Source organism: Poecilia formosa, unplaced genomic scaffold, assembly GCF_000485575.1.
Source record: "Poecilia formosa unplaced genomic scaffold, Poecilia_formosa-5.1.2 Scaffold72, whole genome shotgun sequence".
In the NCBI taxonomy this organism is placed as follows: Eukaryota; Metazoa; Chordata; class Actinopteri; order Cyprinodontiformes; family Poeciliidae; genus Poecilia; species Poecilia formosa.
In genome coordinates, this window is record NW_006800011.1 from 2,181,931 (window position 1) to 2,198,980 (window position 17,050).

The 17,050-nt window shown below is 39.8% G+C and overlaps 1 protein-coding gene across 2 annotated transcripts in view; it reads right to left on the reverse strand.

The window, feature by feature from the left end:
• The window catches only part of arhgap21a (Rho GTPase activating protein 21a), an 81,100-nt gene extending 64,669 nt beyond the window's left edge, over nt 1-16,431 (reverse strand). The window contains exons 1-2 of one of the 2 annotated variants that reach the window (XM_007555732.2): nt 16,016-16,431; nt 13,702-13,943 (exon numbers count right to left, since the gene is read on the reverse strand). In XM_007555732.2, coding sequence (XP_007555794.1) covers nt 13,702-13,779 — 78 coding nt within the window. In that variant the 5' untranslated portion in view covers nt 13,780-13,943; nt 16,016-16,431. Of the gene's footprint in view, nt 1-5,091; nt 5,848-13,701; nt 13,944-16,015 lie in introns of those variants that run through there. The other variant, XM_007555733.2, reaches the window with a different exon arrangement.
• Nucleotides 16,432-17,050: the final 619 nt, after the last annotated feature.

Sequence of the window (17,050 nt, forward strand, 5' to 3'; positions counted from 1 at the left end):
TTTAAATGTAAAAACCCAAACTTTTAGAGGAAGCATTGAACTAACAGATCCCCTTATATAAATAAGAAACATTAATTATAAAGCCTGGAGAAGAGAAGCGTCAGGTCGACAGAACCGTCGTGTGTCGGGTGGACAGAACCGTCGTGTGTCGGGTGGACAGAACCGTCTTGTGCCCGTCAGTTTCCCCTCCCTGCTGGGTGTGTTTCCTCTCCTGTAGCAGGTCCAACCCCCACATGCCAGATCTCAGAGCAGAACGTCCCAAACAAAGGAACGGACCTGCACACGGCGCTCTTCCTCCGCCCACACGTCACCTCAGCCGACCCCCAGGAGACGGAGGGCAGGTGGGCCAATCAGAGTCCCCGGGGTCCCCCCTGCCCCGGTGCAAGCAGACCCTCCAGTAATTGGTTTTCTCATCTATGAATTATTAATCGGTGTCGCTCTGTGAGGTTTGGGCCGGCTAACTCGCCCCCAGAGCCACCTTATGCGTGTTCTTCACATGGAAATAACAATAAGAGTTTAAATTAAATAACGCTTCCATCATTTTTCAGTTTAGCTTTTGACAGATTCTTCGTATTTCAGACCGCTTAGTTGGTATTACAGTTAAAAGGGAATATCACCAATTTCAAATATATGCAAAATTATGCAAAGCCTCTCTGACCCTCCTAGCTGCAGAATAAATGTTTATTTCAACGTAAAAAAAATTATAAGCTGATTCTCATCTAAATATTTACTTTACTTATCGATTATTCTCATGATTAATCAATTAATCAGATAAAAATAGGCACATTCTGCTGATTTTTCATGTAAAATCAGCAGAAAGTGCAGTAATCAGCAGTAAGTCTTTTTATACAGTATTAGAAATACATCTGCTGACTATCTTTAGTTCCAAAATTGGATAGTAAAACTTTTTAACTGGCTGAAGCCAAAACTTCCACTTAAGGAGTTTTTGGTTGAACATATTTACAGAAGTTTTTTTCTTAAGTCTAAAATGTAAATTTTTTTACAGTTTAGGCTTAATTATTGCTCTGAGGGAATGGCAAATGGTCTTTTTTAGAGTCTATATACTCTTATTAACAATTAATAGATTACTAAATTCGTTGAAAATTATTTCAATAATCGATTATCGAAAAATCTGTACATATCAGAGCTTTGAAACAAACTGGGACTGGAAATTGACGGATGCTTTTCAAAATAACCCCCATTTCATTTTCTTTCAAGTTCAGGATAATTGCCTGTGTCAGAATTTTGGGTATTCTTGTCAGGCGGGTTTATTATTAGAGCCTCCCAGTTGCTGGTGGCAGAGCAGTTGCATCCACAGCTTCTCTCCCTCAGCCTCACACCAGGTGTTGGCCTGTAAATATTTCATGAGGCCTCGGTGCCGTGCTGCTGGCACACAGAGGCTGTTTTCAGCGGCTTTCTGGAAACAGAGGCCCATCAGTTCGGCTTGCGACGCAAACAATTTTCAGCGCGGCTAAAATTAAATTAGGGGAAGGGGCGGCGGCGCGTTGCTCAACGCGGCGAGACCTCTTTACTCCTCACATCGGACATTCCAGGGCGAAATTAAAAAGTGGAGAGACGGGAGGAAAATGCATGAAACAATGAGCTGTCTGTGCGAGAGTGCAGGGGAAAAGCCAAAGAGGCATGTCAGAGATACGACACGCTTGTAAGGATGCCAAGCTGACTTCTGTCCACACAGACACAAACCATCAGACAAGATAACACGATAAAGAGCACTTTATGACAGACAGAAACCCATATCAGTGTCCCTAGATGCTAACACACTTACATCATTCTGTGAACACTGAACCGCTTTGATTCTGACTCGTCCTGCATCAATCAACTGTCCTAAAAAGTAGCAGGGAGGATGGACAGCTCCTCTAGTGTTCAGCTGAGTTTTCTATTTATGTTTGACATGCCAATTTTCTCTCCGAGAGCGAAAAGTCAAGCTTCAAAAATTAGAAATTTGTGGCCAGTTTTTAATTGGATTTTTGTTCTCCAAATCCAGCATGTCCCATTGCAAAAAGAAACCTTTAATATCTGCTTCTGAAGTCTTGCTTTCTCACAGCCTAAATGAACTGCTACCATACCACAGAAAGCAGTTTCTTTTTCCTTTACATCCTTGCTTTGAAACTACAGCTTGCAAACCACAAGCCACATATCAAATCCCAGCTAATCAACCAACTAATATCACATTATTGATCTCAAAGCGATTAAGAGGCGAGCAGAGAAATCAGAGTAAAGTTGGTCTCAACTGGCCCCTTTTTGAAGGGTAATTTTGTTTACACAGATTCAATATCCATGTTTCTGTTGTAAGCAATAAATCAATCACATGATAAATTAAAACATGCTAAATAATTTCCATTTGTGTGAATTTTTGCCGTTTTCTACCAAAGTTCAGTTTGGTGCTTTGGTCTCAACTAAACATTTTCTTGAAGGTCGATTTTGTTCACAGAGACTTCATAATTCATTTTATTTGTTGTTTTTGTTGTTTTGCTTATTTATCTTGAATATATAAAATATCTTCCAGTTCTGATGTTCATTAGAAATTAAACTTTATTAATCTTTATTAATTTTACTGGTATTGCCATTATATTACTTGAAAATGGTCTCAAAACAATAATATTACAGTTTATACCAAAAACTTCTGGGACAATTTGTCGTCCTGCAACATTTCTGGTTGCATTAAAAGTTGTGCAACATTTTAGATAACATTAATACACCTAAATATTTATTACTTTATAGCAGCAGTGATGGTCAAAGTCAAAGTATTTTTAGTAAAAGGTAATCATGCGGTGAGAATCTCCTACTGGTTGGAAGTCGACTGGGTTTAACAGGGTTATTCTTGCAGTTTGCCATAAGAAACTCGCTTCTATTGCTGTTCTTGACACATTAGCTCCTTGCAAATGAAGTAATTTACATTCTCTTCTCCGGTTTCCATGTTTAGAAACTATCTCAATACTGGTCTCTTTCCTCCGAGTCAACTTTTACCAGTTGTGGAGTTAAAAACCCACCGGTAATTCTTCATGGAAGTTGTTCTGGACTAAAAAAATTAAAACTAAACAGGCCTTTAAACCACCTGAAGCTGCATGAGGCACTCCCAGTGGACACACAGGGACACCCGGAGGTCAGCGTGCCGAGCAATCCACGGTCTCCTGTTCCACACTTCTGAATGAAGGCTGGCTAATAATAGCCCAAATGTCAGGGATGCCTTTCCTGGAGAACTCCAGCCTCTCAAAAAAAGAGGCCAGGACATTGTGAACTCATATTGCTCCCATCAAATTCATTATTTTCCTGTTATACGGCTACATATTTCTGTAATGTCACATCCTACTCCTGTAGGATATAAAAGTGTCAGACTCAAAAGGGTCCCAGTTCCTCTATATCTACTATTTTTTGACCCTTCCCAGCAGTCAATTGTGAAGAGAGCATGTTCTCCTGCGACAGAGATCTCCAAGCAACACAAACGTTTTTGTACCTCAGTTTTATAAAAGGATAAAATATGAACTTTATAGGACTTTAAACTTGAACGTGACTTAAAAACAACAAGAACTTTTTTGCTGCCCCTTTCCAAAACTTCACCTATAGTTCTGGATTTTTCTAGATGATTAAAACCCCAAAACTTGGGATTTTTCTATCTGGGTGCAACGATACCCAAAAATCATGTTCACACCTCATAGTCTGGTTCGATTGGAGACCAAAGTTGCAGTGTTTCTTACATTTTCAGATTGCTTTCACACTGTATTGTTTCAAATGAACCAAATTCTTTAAAATCCTGTTCCCCTCCTCGCCTGTGGGGGCGATGCACCAAGAACTACTGAAGGAAACATCACAAAAAAACCTCTGAAAAAGACAATAAGCACAACTTCCATTTTCAGAAAATGTGAACAAAAATGGAGTTGCATCAGATTTTAGTGGCTGTAGGATTCCTCTTTTGTTTTGGTAAAAGACCGTGAGCCATTTCTCCCGCCAGCGGTAGACTCTCGTGTTTGATTTGGTTGTCTTTACCCAGATTGCCCTGCACTGTCGTCCACTTCCTGCTTTTGGCACAGTCTCCAGTCCGCTTGCATTCACATATGCATTCAAACCACAGCAGAGTTCAATTAACCCAACAAAGACCAAAGTTTGTAAGCGTGCCAGGTCCCCGATTCTCAACCTATGGCCGCTGGAGATTCCCCCATGTAACCCTTTAGAGATTAGGAGGGCACTGATGTTTGGATAGATACAAAACTGAGACAATTTAAAGAAAAAAAAAAACCCTGGACAGGTACATCATTTTCCCCATTTCATTCTTTTCGTGGAAACTGATAGTAGGTTTGCAATTGATTATTTTAGCAACGGATTAATCGATTAATGATTTAATCTGACAAAGAATTGGAACATTCTCCAGATTTTTCATCAAATACATTAAAAAATAAAAATGAACAAATATTTCCTTTTTTAAATAGGAAAATTAACATTTTGTTTCCTAAAACGCAATAACACAGCATTTCATTAGCAAATCTGAACTGAGAAAAGCTAAAACTGCCACTCAAGCTTCAGTTAAAACGTATTTAGAGACAAAGGTGTTTTTATCTTAAATCCAAATACCTATTTTTTTTTTCCCACAGTTTTTGGCTTTATTACTGCTCTGAACATATATTTTTTTCAGTAAATGGCCTTTTTTTTAGGCTTAATATTATAGTTAATGATTAATCAATTGCTAAATTAGATAATGGTTATTTGTAATCATGATTAATTACAATTAATCACAATTAATACGATGAATCTGATTAATCATAATTAATCGCGATTAATCCAATAAATTGTGATTAATCAGATTAATCGACACCTGACAATATCCTAACATTTAACTCCTCGTCCTTTCCAGATTGCTCAGGAAGCTTGTTTATGTGTCCAACGCTGTGATTTTGTTGTTTTCTACGTCGTACAGATCTTCATCTTAGAGCCGCCTGCTCTTACAAAAGACGAGGAACGGCGACCTAAATCTACAAATTTAAGCAAAATCTAAAATGTTTCAACTGGAAATACGACAAACAACCAAACAAAGAGAAAAGACATCCTAAAAATTAAAAAAACCCTTACAAAACTGACCTGATTGCTCCAGGCGCAGTACAGATCACAGATCAGGGTCCAGTTGTTTCTAATCATGCAGTCCAGAACTATAAGATGTGACATTTGCTCTGAAAAAACACAAGCTGCTCGGACACCTGCCCCGTCAGCCGTCCAGGTTGGACCCCGCTGCTCCCGGAGGCTCCCTGCAGGCAGCGATGCTCCTCCGAAGGGGAGAGGAGGGAATTCAGCCGAACACACACCTCCGCTCCCATCTGTGAGCCCAACGGGTAACCCGTCAGCTGTGGCCGACGGCCCAACCACGCTTCATTAGCCGCGTGTTAATGACTCCGGCTGCTCTAGCCTGAGATAATCCCCCGAATTCAAAAGATAAAGAAAAACAGCTTTGTGGAAAAAAGGGGGTATTAATCAGCGAAAACCTGAAAGGGAGGCCAAATTTAGGCAGCAGGATCCAAACTGCAGAACGGCGAAGACGAAGAATGAGTGAAAACAGAGCAAGTTGCACTTTTTTCTGTCCTCTCCATGCTGGTGAGGCTCCCTCTCTCCGCTCAGCTCGTCGTGCCGCCCTGTGCTTGTCTCCGCAGCGGCACAATGAGATTCAGATCCATCCAGAAAACCGTCAATCAGGCCGCAGTGCAGGACTCCTAAAGGCTCCTCTCATGGTCCCAAACACGACTTAAACGGCAGAATTTGTAAAATCAAACTTGTCCCAAGCAAAGAGGACTGCGCTACCTCCAACTCTGAATCTGACTGCTCTTGCTGCACTTTCATCTGCAGTGCAGGATGCTTTTTTCTTTTTTTTTTTTTGCATTAGTCTGCAAAAAACAGTACAGCAGGAGTCGAGCCTGCTGCTGCAGCCCCTGTTGCTGCAGCCCCCGCTGCCGCAGCGCAGAGACTCCCGTAAAACTCACAAAAATAAGCAAGATGAATCCAAGTTTTTACCAGAGTATCTCAATCCAATTCAAAAATACTTGAAGGGAAATTAAATGTTGTCATAACTCTTACCATCCGACTGATCTCCAGCAGCAGTCAGTCTTCCAACAAACCTAAAAAGGCCTCTGATTGAAGACTGTTGCTGTATGAATGCCAAAACATGCAGCTCAATTTCTGGACAGAAGTAATCCAATAAATGTGTCCTGGATGACAATATCAGTTGTTAGGAAGCTCTGCTAATCCACCTCATTTGCTAGCGGCTTATAGTCCGGAAAATGTGGTACCGCAGGTGAAATTGGATAATTTCCACGGCACACCTGACGATCACTCACAGCACACTAGTGTGCCCTGGCACAGTGGTTGAAAAACACTGCTCTAAGATTTATTTGAAATATTTCAGATATACTCTGTGAACAGGCAAATTTTCCGTTAATTATTTGGAGTTACCTTTCTCAGAAACATTTGTGAAGATGTGAATCAATTAAACTGGAAACCAGACCAGTACCATGCTAATTTGGGGTTAAAGAAGCCTATAATTCAGTTTAAATGAAATAAAATGCAATAACTGAACACTGCATGCTTACTGGCTTTGTTTTGTAATCATCTCAGGAAATACCATTGGATTTTAGGCTTTCATAATGCTAATTCTAAACTAAATGATCATCTGCAAAGAGGAAATCCAGTCAACACTGAGACCAACAAACCATTTGCAACTTTAATGAGTCAAACTTTCACCTGGAATTACTATAATGTTGTAACGTTTCTCTGCTTCAGGGACTCTGTGAGCTGTAATCTGGAGCGCTGTGCTCTGACTGAGTGAGAGCAACACAAGATCCATAAATCAGAATTGATTGGATTATATTTACTTTACTGTGGGGGAAGGGGACACATTTTACTTTCTGCTGGACGATCCCCTGGTTGGTGATGAAACAACGGAGGGATGCTTCCTGCTGCATTATGTCACAGCGGTTTCCTAAATGGATGTCAATGATCAATGAAGACTTCATAATGTATTCATTTTCTTTTAATATAGCACTAAATGAATTGATTAGACATTAAAAAACAAATTAAAGTTCTTTTTTAACTAATACAACCCTTAAAATGTAGCCAAAGATCAATGCTTTGAGGGATATTAGAATATTTTTTGTGCAGGTGATTTACCGCAGCGTCTTCCTTTGCATGTTAAAATGCCAGTAAGAGTATATTCTACTCTGAGCGCTGTGAGGAAATCTGGGTATGTGACTCCATTTAATGATATCTAGCAAATGTAGGTGTGTCAGAAACATTTTTTGTTGGATTGGAGACACTAACCTGCTAACTTTCTGAAGAAACAAGCGGCCAAACCGCAAATCAGAACTAAAATCAACGGAAACAGTAAAGTTTTCAGAAAACAATACAGGTAAATTAAGTTATGCTAGAGCCTTTTTACCTTGGTAATTTGCTGAAATATTAATATAAAATAGGGCTGCAAGTAACAATTATCTTAGATATTGATAAATCAATTATACTGATGATTAATTGGATTAAAAAATACAGCAGATTTTTCATTTTCATTTTTTTTTACAATGTTAGAAATACAAAAGGATGCATTTGAAACGGAGAAAAAAAACTATTGTTTTTGTTTTATCAATAACTGGATAACAAAAAGCTGCTCAATTGGAGATTGATTTTTTTACAGAATCTGAACCAGGTGAAGCCATAACTAAGCTACTTGATCTGTGAGTAGAAATTATTTAAAGGTTTTTTTAAGCTTAGATGCAAAATGAATATTTTTTGGTAAATTTTTGGCTTAATTACTTACTTTATTAAGGCAGTGGCCTTTTTTTGAGTATGTAGGCTCCAGTTAACGATTAATCGATTACTACATTAGTTGAGGATTATTTAAATAATCAATTCATCATGATTAATCCAACTAATCATTTCAACTCTAGTTAGTAATTAGAGCTTTTAAAGAGAAACTGACTAAAATGGGAAAATATCAGAGCTTCAAAGCAAACGATTAATCGATTACTAAATTAGTTAACAATTATTTCAATAATCGATTCATCACAATTAATCCTATTAATTGTTTCAGCCCTTGTTAGTAATTACAGTTTTTAAGAGAGAAACTGACAAATAATAAATTAGTTGATTATTTCAATAATTGATTTATCAGAATTTGTCATGATTCATCACGATTAATCTGATTAATCGTTTCGGCCTAATCTGCAAACAAAGGCAAATGAAACAGCATTTCCAAAGCAATGAAACAGCAATCCCTGGGTATGAAATTTGGCTACAAAGTGGCACATTGAGCCAGAGTCAATAAAACACCAAACTGACTGAACCTGCTTGTTTGAGGATGGGGAACGACCCGATCTATGGCAGCTGGATCTGTTCTTTGACTTCTCCACCATCCATTAATGAAAATCCTCCTCAGTCTGACCACAATTGCTCCTTTCCACAGAAGATGCTTTCAGGAAATGCGATTTCCTGCCAAGCGAGAAACCCAGACTCCCGCCACTGAGGGCCAAGATACGTTCCCGATAACACCGTGTTACGCAACTCTGCCTGAAAACCCCAGACTGATATTTCACATGAGCCGGCACTTGTTGTAAAGGGGATAATTTGTGCTAAATGTCCTTTCAGGTGTCTATCCTCTTACTATCTGCCTGCTACTACACAGAGAATTGCATAATTTGTGGCTTATGAAGCCTGCAGGGAGTGGAGTGAGTTAGGAGGGAGGGGGAGTGCGAATACTGCCCAAGAGAAATGTGTAATGCAAACAAACCAACGTTGAGCAGCACCAAAACCTAAAGTCATAGATGGACCCAGATGATTGGCATGTTTTGACAGATCATCAGATTTAGATTTGAATTTCTGCCTGCGTCTTTCTCTTCAACACAGACAGAAGGACGGAGGCACCCAGGCAGCAGAAGCTGTGACATCGAGCCAAATGGCAACAAAGGGATACGAGTCGCCAGAAAGGGGGGCATTTTTCCGGTTGTTGGACTCTCTGCAACAACCGACAATCACAAATCTGACAATCACTCTTCTATGCTTCTGACTGGAGAATTCAGCGACGGAAACTTCAATGGATTTTCTGATTTAACGACTCAGAACAGACAAAAGTACTGCATAACTATAAAAAGGAAAGAGCAGTTTCCATTCCAGGAAATGATAAGATTAGCTACCATAACTACGAAGATGATACACCGCCCTACATTAAAATGTCACCAGGTGATTCTGAACCCAACCAAGCACCGAACAGAAACAAAACTGAAGTTATTATCTTTGTACTTAAAGAGGAACAATCCAGTCAATGTACAGCTTCAGTTATTACAGCTGGAAACCAGAGATCAGGCCTGAAATCTGACCTGAACCTTTAGAGTCACATAAAGACAGTTACAAAGTCAGCCTTCTATCACCTGAAGAACATTTCCAAGATTAAAGGACTAACGTCCCAGCAAGATCTCAAGAAACTCATCCATGCATTTATCTTTAGTTGCATTAATTATTTCACCAGTGTCTTCACAGGTCTGCAGCTGATCCAGAACGAGACTGCTGGTGTTCTGACTAAAACCAGGAAGATAGAGCACATCACCCCAGTTCTAAAGTCCCTAAACTGGCTCCCTGTAGCTCAGAAATACAGTTGTTTACAAATCACTGAGTGGTTTAGCACCAAAAAAGATCTGCTGTTGTTGTATCAACCTTCCAGACCTCTCGAGTCCTGCACCAGAACCAGAACCAGAACCAAACATGGAGAAGCAGCATTCGGCTTCTATGCACCACAAATCTGGAACAAACTTCCAGAAAACTGTAAAACAGTTGAAACACTGAATTCCTTCAAACCTAAACTAAAAATCCACCAGTTTAGAGCTGCTTTTGATTATTGATAAATGGAACATTGACCAACATATTTGATGAGTATTGGTGATCATTATTGATGGTTTCTCAGTTGGTAACTCTATATTTTATTTTTGAGTTTTTATGAATTGTGAATTGCGAGTTTTTATGAATTGTGACTGGCCTGCGATAGATATCGGGTGTAGGGAGATGGACGATAGATATAGCAGGCCAGTCCTCCCGTAGGGTCAGTCCTTCCAATGTCGCTCCTCCCAATACCAATGGGATAAGGGTGTAGGGAAATGGATGGATGGATGGATGGATGGATGGATGGATGGATGGATGGATGGATGGATGGATGGATGGATGGATGGATGGATGGATGGATGGACAATGTAAAGCATTTTAAACTGCGTTGTTGCTGAAATGTTCTATACAAGTAACCATTGAATCCTGTATGAAACATGCACCCAAATGATTCAGTTCGACCTTTGCAGCGATGGCAGCTCTGGTCTAAATCTGGTGACTCTTACAAGGCGCCCCATTTAAATCCAACACAACAGCCACTCTGTGTTTGCATGCTAAGACTACACCCAAGTCACGTCCTGTTCAGTGTCTGGTTTGGTTAACATAAGAGAGCCCTGACGTCCTGACCAAATGCAAATTTGTTTCTCAGATTCATGCAAATGAAAATACTTCTCTCTCTGCTCTGACTGATGAGCTGCCACAGCTCTGAACGGTAATAAATGAGCTTATAATCCTCCTCTTGCCAGAAAAACTCCTGCAGTGACTGAACGGAACAGTGAAAGTATTAAAAATAAAAACCAAAAAAAAAGTCTCAGTTTGACACGTAGAAGTGGAAAAAGCTCTAATGGAAAAAAGAAAACACGGGACAAGCTAGCCACAGTCCCAGTCTCTGTCTCCAAAAGTGATGACCAACGCTCACATTTCCGCTTCGTGTTGCACCATTCAGGGGGAAAAGAGAGAGCAATGCCAGAGTGCCGACTCCATTTTTCCCTTAACATTCATCTTTCTATGGGCTAAATATAGGAGCGCTGAAGTCACACGGGAATAGAGGACGGGTGAAAGGCAAGCATGTGGATCAGGAGGAAGAGGAAAGAAGAGCAGGGGGCGACACGGCCGAGAACATGGCTCTGAGGGCCGCCATTGGCCTCATCCCACCGACAGGAATGACTGAGGGATGCAGTCGAAACGACTCTCTGATTTATTACACATGGTTTTACTAGACACCATTCTACTGCAGCTATGTATGTATGTATGTATGTATGTATGTATGTATGTATGTATGTATGTATGGATGGATGGATGGATGGATGGATGGATGGATGGATGGATGGATGGATGGATGGATGGATGGATGGATGGATGGATGGATGGATGGAAATGAGATGAATCAAACACCTCATTTATTCCAGTATATGATGGTAAAAATGCAGACAGAGTGAAAATGTAAATGAGATAACAAATGAGCTGCTCTTATTATAAAATATTTATCAGTCGGGTTCTTTACCCCTGAGACAGAACCAGCTCAGGGTCTCAGCTGGTTGGACTGACCCGGTTGGTTTAACCATGACAGCAGGTCGAACGAGGACAGGATTGTGAGCGACACACAGGGTGTTTTTCTCTTAATGATCAGAGCAGCTGGGCCTAAATTACCCCCATGCTGCTGCCATGCTCCGGCTCTGACAGGCGGGATGTGTCTGAGTCTGCTGCAGGGGCCGTTGTGGAGGAGAGACCCCCTGATTATCAAGTCAAGACGATGCAGATGAGGGCCCTCAGCTCTCATCATAGCCTGGAGGGACGGCGGTTAGAGCTGTAAATCTCGGGTTTGTCTTTCTCATTCTGTGCACTCAGCCATAAAATATTCACTAAGTTGTTTTTTCATAATCTGTATGTTCCAGAAACCATAAAACACAGGCATGAAACCAACAGAAAATAACAGTTTGACATTGCTTTACTATACTTTTAACACTATAGCATGTTGAAAAATTCTGCTGCATGACTCACATCGGCATGCTTAAAGCCTGAAGTGAAGCTATGTTCTGATTGATTCTTCTAATTTGACCACCTTGAGAAAGTGTAGTTCATTCCTCATAAATTTAGCAACCAGGAACAAAAATCAAACATGGAGAACCAATATTTAGCTTTATACTTTCTACTTAGCTAACCAGATCAACTGGAACATTTTGAAGTGTAGTTTTTCTTTTGTTTATCTTTCTTTTGGTTTTGTTGTTTTGTTTATATTTCCTTCCAATACATGTAAACTACATTGAACTGCCTTGTTGCTGAAAATGTGCAACTAAAATTGCAAATGTTCAGATAAAATTACATTACAATTACTCATAATTCATAATGTAACACAATGATTTAGAGTAGAATGTGTTTACTTCATACCAATCTTGAAATGAAAGTAGTTAGTTACTAATATTTGCTCTTTCAGTCTGTGTTGAGTGACTAAGAAAACGAACTGTTCACTTCAAACTGAATCATCAAAATAGTTGAATACAGAACAAAATATTTTGATAATGTTTTGTCCATATAGTCCAGCTCTATTTGAGAGGTAGTCCTTTAGTTATCATGAGTTTATACTTTAAGATTAAGTATAATGGGGCATAGAAAAGATAATTACATGATCCCATATTTTCAAAGCAACACACCTGTTTTAAATAAAACCAGTAAAATCCTATTCTGCCTTTTAATTTTAAATTCATTGTGTAAATGCTTCAAAATCATAGGAATATTTTTATAGACAAAAGTAAGAAATTGTGTTTATTTTTTTCAATATAGTCTGTCAGAAATCATCTTTGATTAGCTGGTACAGAGTCCTTTGAGGAGAAGGGAAATCGAGTTTTGAAGCTGACTGATGTGCTTCGGATGTTTCTGTCTAACAGCTGGGAGTTTGAGAGGATGTAGTGGTTTTAGTTTTCCGCAGAGAGACAGAGCAGAGTGTTGCTGTGGGAAGTATTTATTAGATTGCAGAGATGGATGCAAGGGGAAAGATTTCATGGAAGCTAATAGCTACAAAACCACGCCTCGGTTAATGAGATTTCTCCAAAACGGCGCCACTAATACACTTTCAACAACGCCCTGGTCACTTCCATCAGACAATCACACATCACAACCAACCTCAGGAAAATCACTGAGTTACCGACTTTTGTTTTATTTATTTGCAGTTTGTAACTCTCTCTATCAGGATGCTGAAAGGTTTATATCATCCATCCTCAGCTAGTTCTGACACAGTAAGAGGATTACAGGCACACACTGTTGCCATTTTCTGATGATGGATTAATCCGAAACATGCCGCCGCTGCAGAGCTGGCTCGTAGTGATGATTATAATGATGTAACCGCTGGAGGAAGGAAAAAAAACGGATGAGTTTGACAATGTGCCACTTTTTCAGAGTTTGGCACGCAGACCAACAAAGAGCCCAGTAACATCAGCAGCCCTGCAAGTATAAAACTCTCATTGTGCACTTAACCAGTTGTCAGAGGAAAGAGAGGGACAAAATGAACCCAATCACCCCCAAACACTGGCAGATGTGCTGCAACGCTTAGCTCACTCTCCCAGTGCTCGCGCTGACACTTCTCAGGCATGTCACAAGTTTTCTGCAAGAAAATACCTGCGAAAAGCAGCTCTCCTCATCCAGTCGACTTCCTAACACAGTTCAGGTTACAAATCAGAACAAGCGACTCCTCAAGCAAGTGTTTTTCTGTTACAGAGCCACCACTGTGTCTGAAATAGTCCACTTCGTGTTAAAGATTATTTACATTGCGATGCATTCAAAAAACAACAACAACAAACAGCGGAGCAGTCCAGCAGCGTCACACGACAGCGTGAAACCCCAGCTACCTACCTGACAGGCGGGAGCTACGGCTGAGTGTTTCCGCTCTTTAGTGTCCTTTGGGGAATCACTCCAACGCGCTGCCATCATTTATTCCAAACCACAGAGTGGGGAGAGGTCCTTCAGAGCCCACATTGACGTGAGGAGGATGAAGCCCCAAGAAAACAACAGAAAATAAAAAAAGAAGGGGGGGAAAATAAAAAGATCCTAATCCACACCGTCCACTTTCTTCATGTCGATCGGTGGCCCCAAATCTGCAGATGAACAACAGGGAGGAATCAGTCGAAGCTTACCTCAAACTGGATGTCAGTTTGTACTAATTGCAGATTGTTTCGTAAAGCATTTCTAAAATATTCAAAAGAAAATGCAGCTGAAACACCAAACCGCAATGTTACTTTATATACCATTATCTAGCATTTGTAAAGCGGCCATTCATTTCTTAGAGCTGATTGGCTGAACCTCCAGATTTAAGGAAGACCGTAGATGTTAACTTCTAGCTCACTGCATTTAAAAGCTGCAGTTTCAAACTTTTTTATTTTTAAATAAAAGCATATATAAAATGTCACCATGTTGTGAGAGTTTAATATGAGACATAAAATCTGTGAAAAGATTGATGTCCTCCAACTCTTACCTGAACTACTATTGCCGTCTGAAGAAATGCACAGAGCCTGGTCAAAAACAACCAATCAGAGACAGGAGGTGGGTCAGAGCGCTGTCAATCAACCTCATGTACGAGCAGCTCAATGTGTTGATGGTGCAAAAACAACAACGTTGGCCATGCTAGTTAGACTGAGCAGGCAGAAGCTGAAGTGGGGGAACAGTGTGTACACAAGCATGATTGACAGCACTAAGTAATACCCGCCTCCTGGTTCTGATTGGTTGTTTCTAGATAGCACTGGGAGACGGCAGAGGAGCTCACTCTCTTCACAGATTACCTCTCATATTATAATGTTACTGTATATAAAATTAAATCTTTTTTATAAAGTTGCATACTGCAGCTTTAAGAGGTATGTCATATATTTTGATCAGCTGATTCGTACATGAGAAACCAATCGTATCCAACTTTACAAGGGTTTAAAAATAAACTGCTGTTGTTTTGTTTTGTCATGAGACAGGGTTGACTGATGAACCCGTCCACCAGGTCACGACTGCATGTGCGCTTCTAACCCAAAAGTTGCCAACTTTGTTGCTATATTTAGCGACTTTTCAGGCAAAACCAAAACGATTTATATCGACACAATATTGGACCAAACTTTTGTATTGGTGCATTCAGAGTCGGACCCCAGACCACCAGGGGTCCCCCAAGAGCACCAAACTAGCATGATAAAAATATATATATACATTTAAAATAGCATTGAACAAAATGTTATTAAACATGGAAAAATATATTTTTTATTTTTTTTATAGTTGTTACACAAATAATAGGTTCATTTCTTCCTGCTGTTGGTTGCTGTCACTGCTGGGGAAATATATCAAACTTACTAACTTGTTTAATGGAAATGTGGTATTTATCTGTAGATGTTACTTTCAAATAAATGAAATAATTTGGCACACTTAAATATCACACTGCATTTCAAAATCTTTTAGTTTTCTGCTTCTGAAAGGTTAAATAAAAATCAACACCCATAATAACACTGGTATGTTGTAAGTTAATTACAAATTATGCAAATGATAACAGGCATGTTGGTTTAGAAATGATAAATAATCTGGTGTTCACATGTTGGTATGGGGGGCCCCCAATGAAAATCTGCTTAGGGCCCCAAAAAGTCTTGGGCCAGCTCTGGTTGCATCCACAAAATATGATATTTTATTAGCATTTAATACAATATTGAATAGTCTACACAGATAAGTGAATTTGTGGGTTTTTCTTTTATTTATTTAACTACTTTTAAAAACAATTTCTGTTTTATTTTCCTGCTAAAGTGATGATAGAGGGGCGCGATGGCAGGTGCACAGGATGTTTTTATTTATTTAATTTGTGAATAATTTCAAAATAAAAATGCCCGTCAGGTAAAATGTTTTTGAAAACATTTGGAACAGGGATGTAAATGTCGATTTAAAGGGAAAGTCGTGATTCTCTATGAGATGAAAGTGAACAAACAAGGACAGCACGACAACAGCCATTATAATTCAAACCACAACCACGGGATACAAAACCCAGCTTCCTGAAATAGCAACCAAGCAGCTGTTAGGATCCTTATTATTATTAATAATATTATTTTAACCGATGCTTTAATTAATCTAAATCTCAATGGAGCAGCTATGAACCGCTGCAGAAAAATACAAGGACAGACAGGTTGTTGTTATAACTGGGAACAAAACCTACCTGTTACAAATCATGAATAACAGAGTGAAAAAAACACGATATCCATGGTTGAGATGAGAGTAAAGCTGTTCCCAGATCCCTCCGTCAATCCACGGATGGGTTAAAAGGGCTGTCAGGAGATTACAAAGCGGGATATTCAGTCTCTTTTCAGCGGCACACCGACTGACCGCTGCTGCCGCTCGCTACCTGTTAGGAAAAACAGGCTGGAAAAAACACGGTAAACGCCCCTCACTAAGCATTTCTCCTCGAAAGGGACGCCGAGAAAATTTAACCAGTGGTCCTCATTCATGTCCGTCCATTTGAGAGATCCAATTCGAGGCAAAAAATCACCCCCTCCCGAAGAAAAATTGAGACAAAAAGTACTCCTCCGTCCTCCCGTTTGGCGGCGTGACAATCTGAACTACCAACTGACGAATCTCCCGACCCGACTGCAGCTCCGCCCCCTTTCTACTTGCCTCCTGGCAGCACGCTGTCCAATCAGAGGGCGGGTTTAAATTTGGAATTGAGAAGCGGACCAATGGGAGAAGTCCTTACATAACGGATTCAGTAAAGGGTGGAAGCTGGTTTATTCTGGTCGCCAGCTGAAAAGCACTGCTTTACATTGTTTACGTTGGTGCTGGGGCCAAAACATGCGGTTTTTAGTACACATTTAATTATTTATGCATTGAAAAATATCACTTCAGACAAATATACTATTGATTTAAAAAAGTACTTTTTATATATGCATTATTGTTTCTGTATTCATGCATTTCTCCATTAAAAACAGAAAAGTCCCCTACTGAATTTACGAAATTACAATGGCTATGCAGTGTTTTGGGAAAGTAATTGTAGCTTTTGAACATTTTCATACTTCTGCATCATGTTGACACCACCATTCATTTGGAATACAGCACTATGCAGTGTTTTGTTCCAAATATACAATTTTATTTGATACACCGACACAAAGCAGTGATAAATTTAGAATGTAAAAATTACAAAGGCTGGGTTATTTTATGGGCATGCTGTTCTTCAGAGGGGACAGCAAAGTTTTCTGAC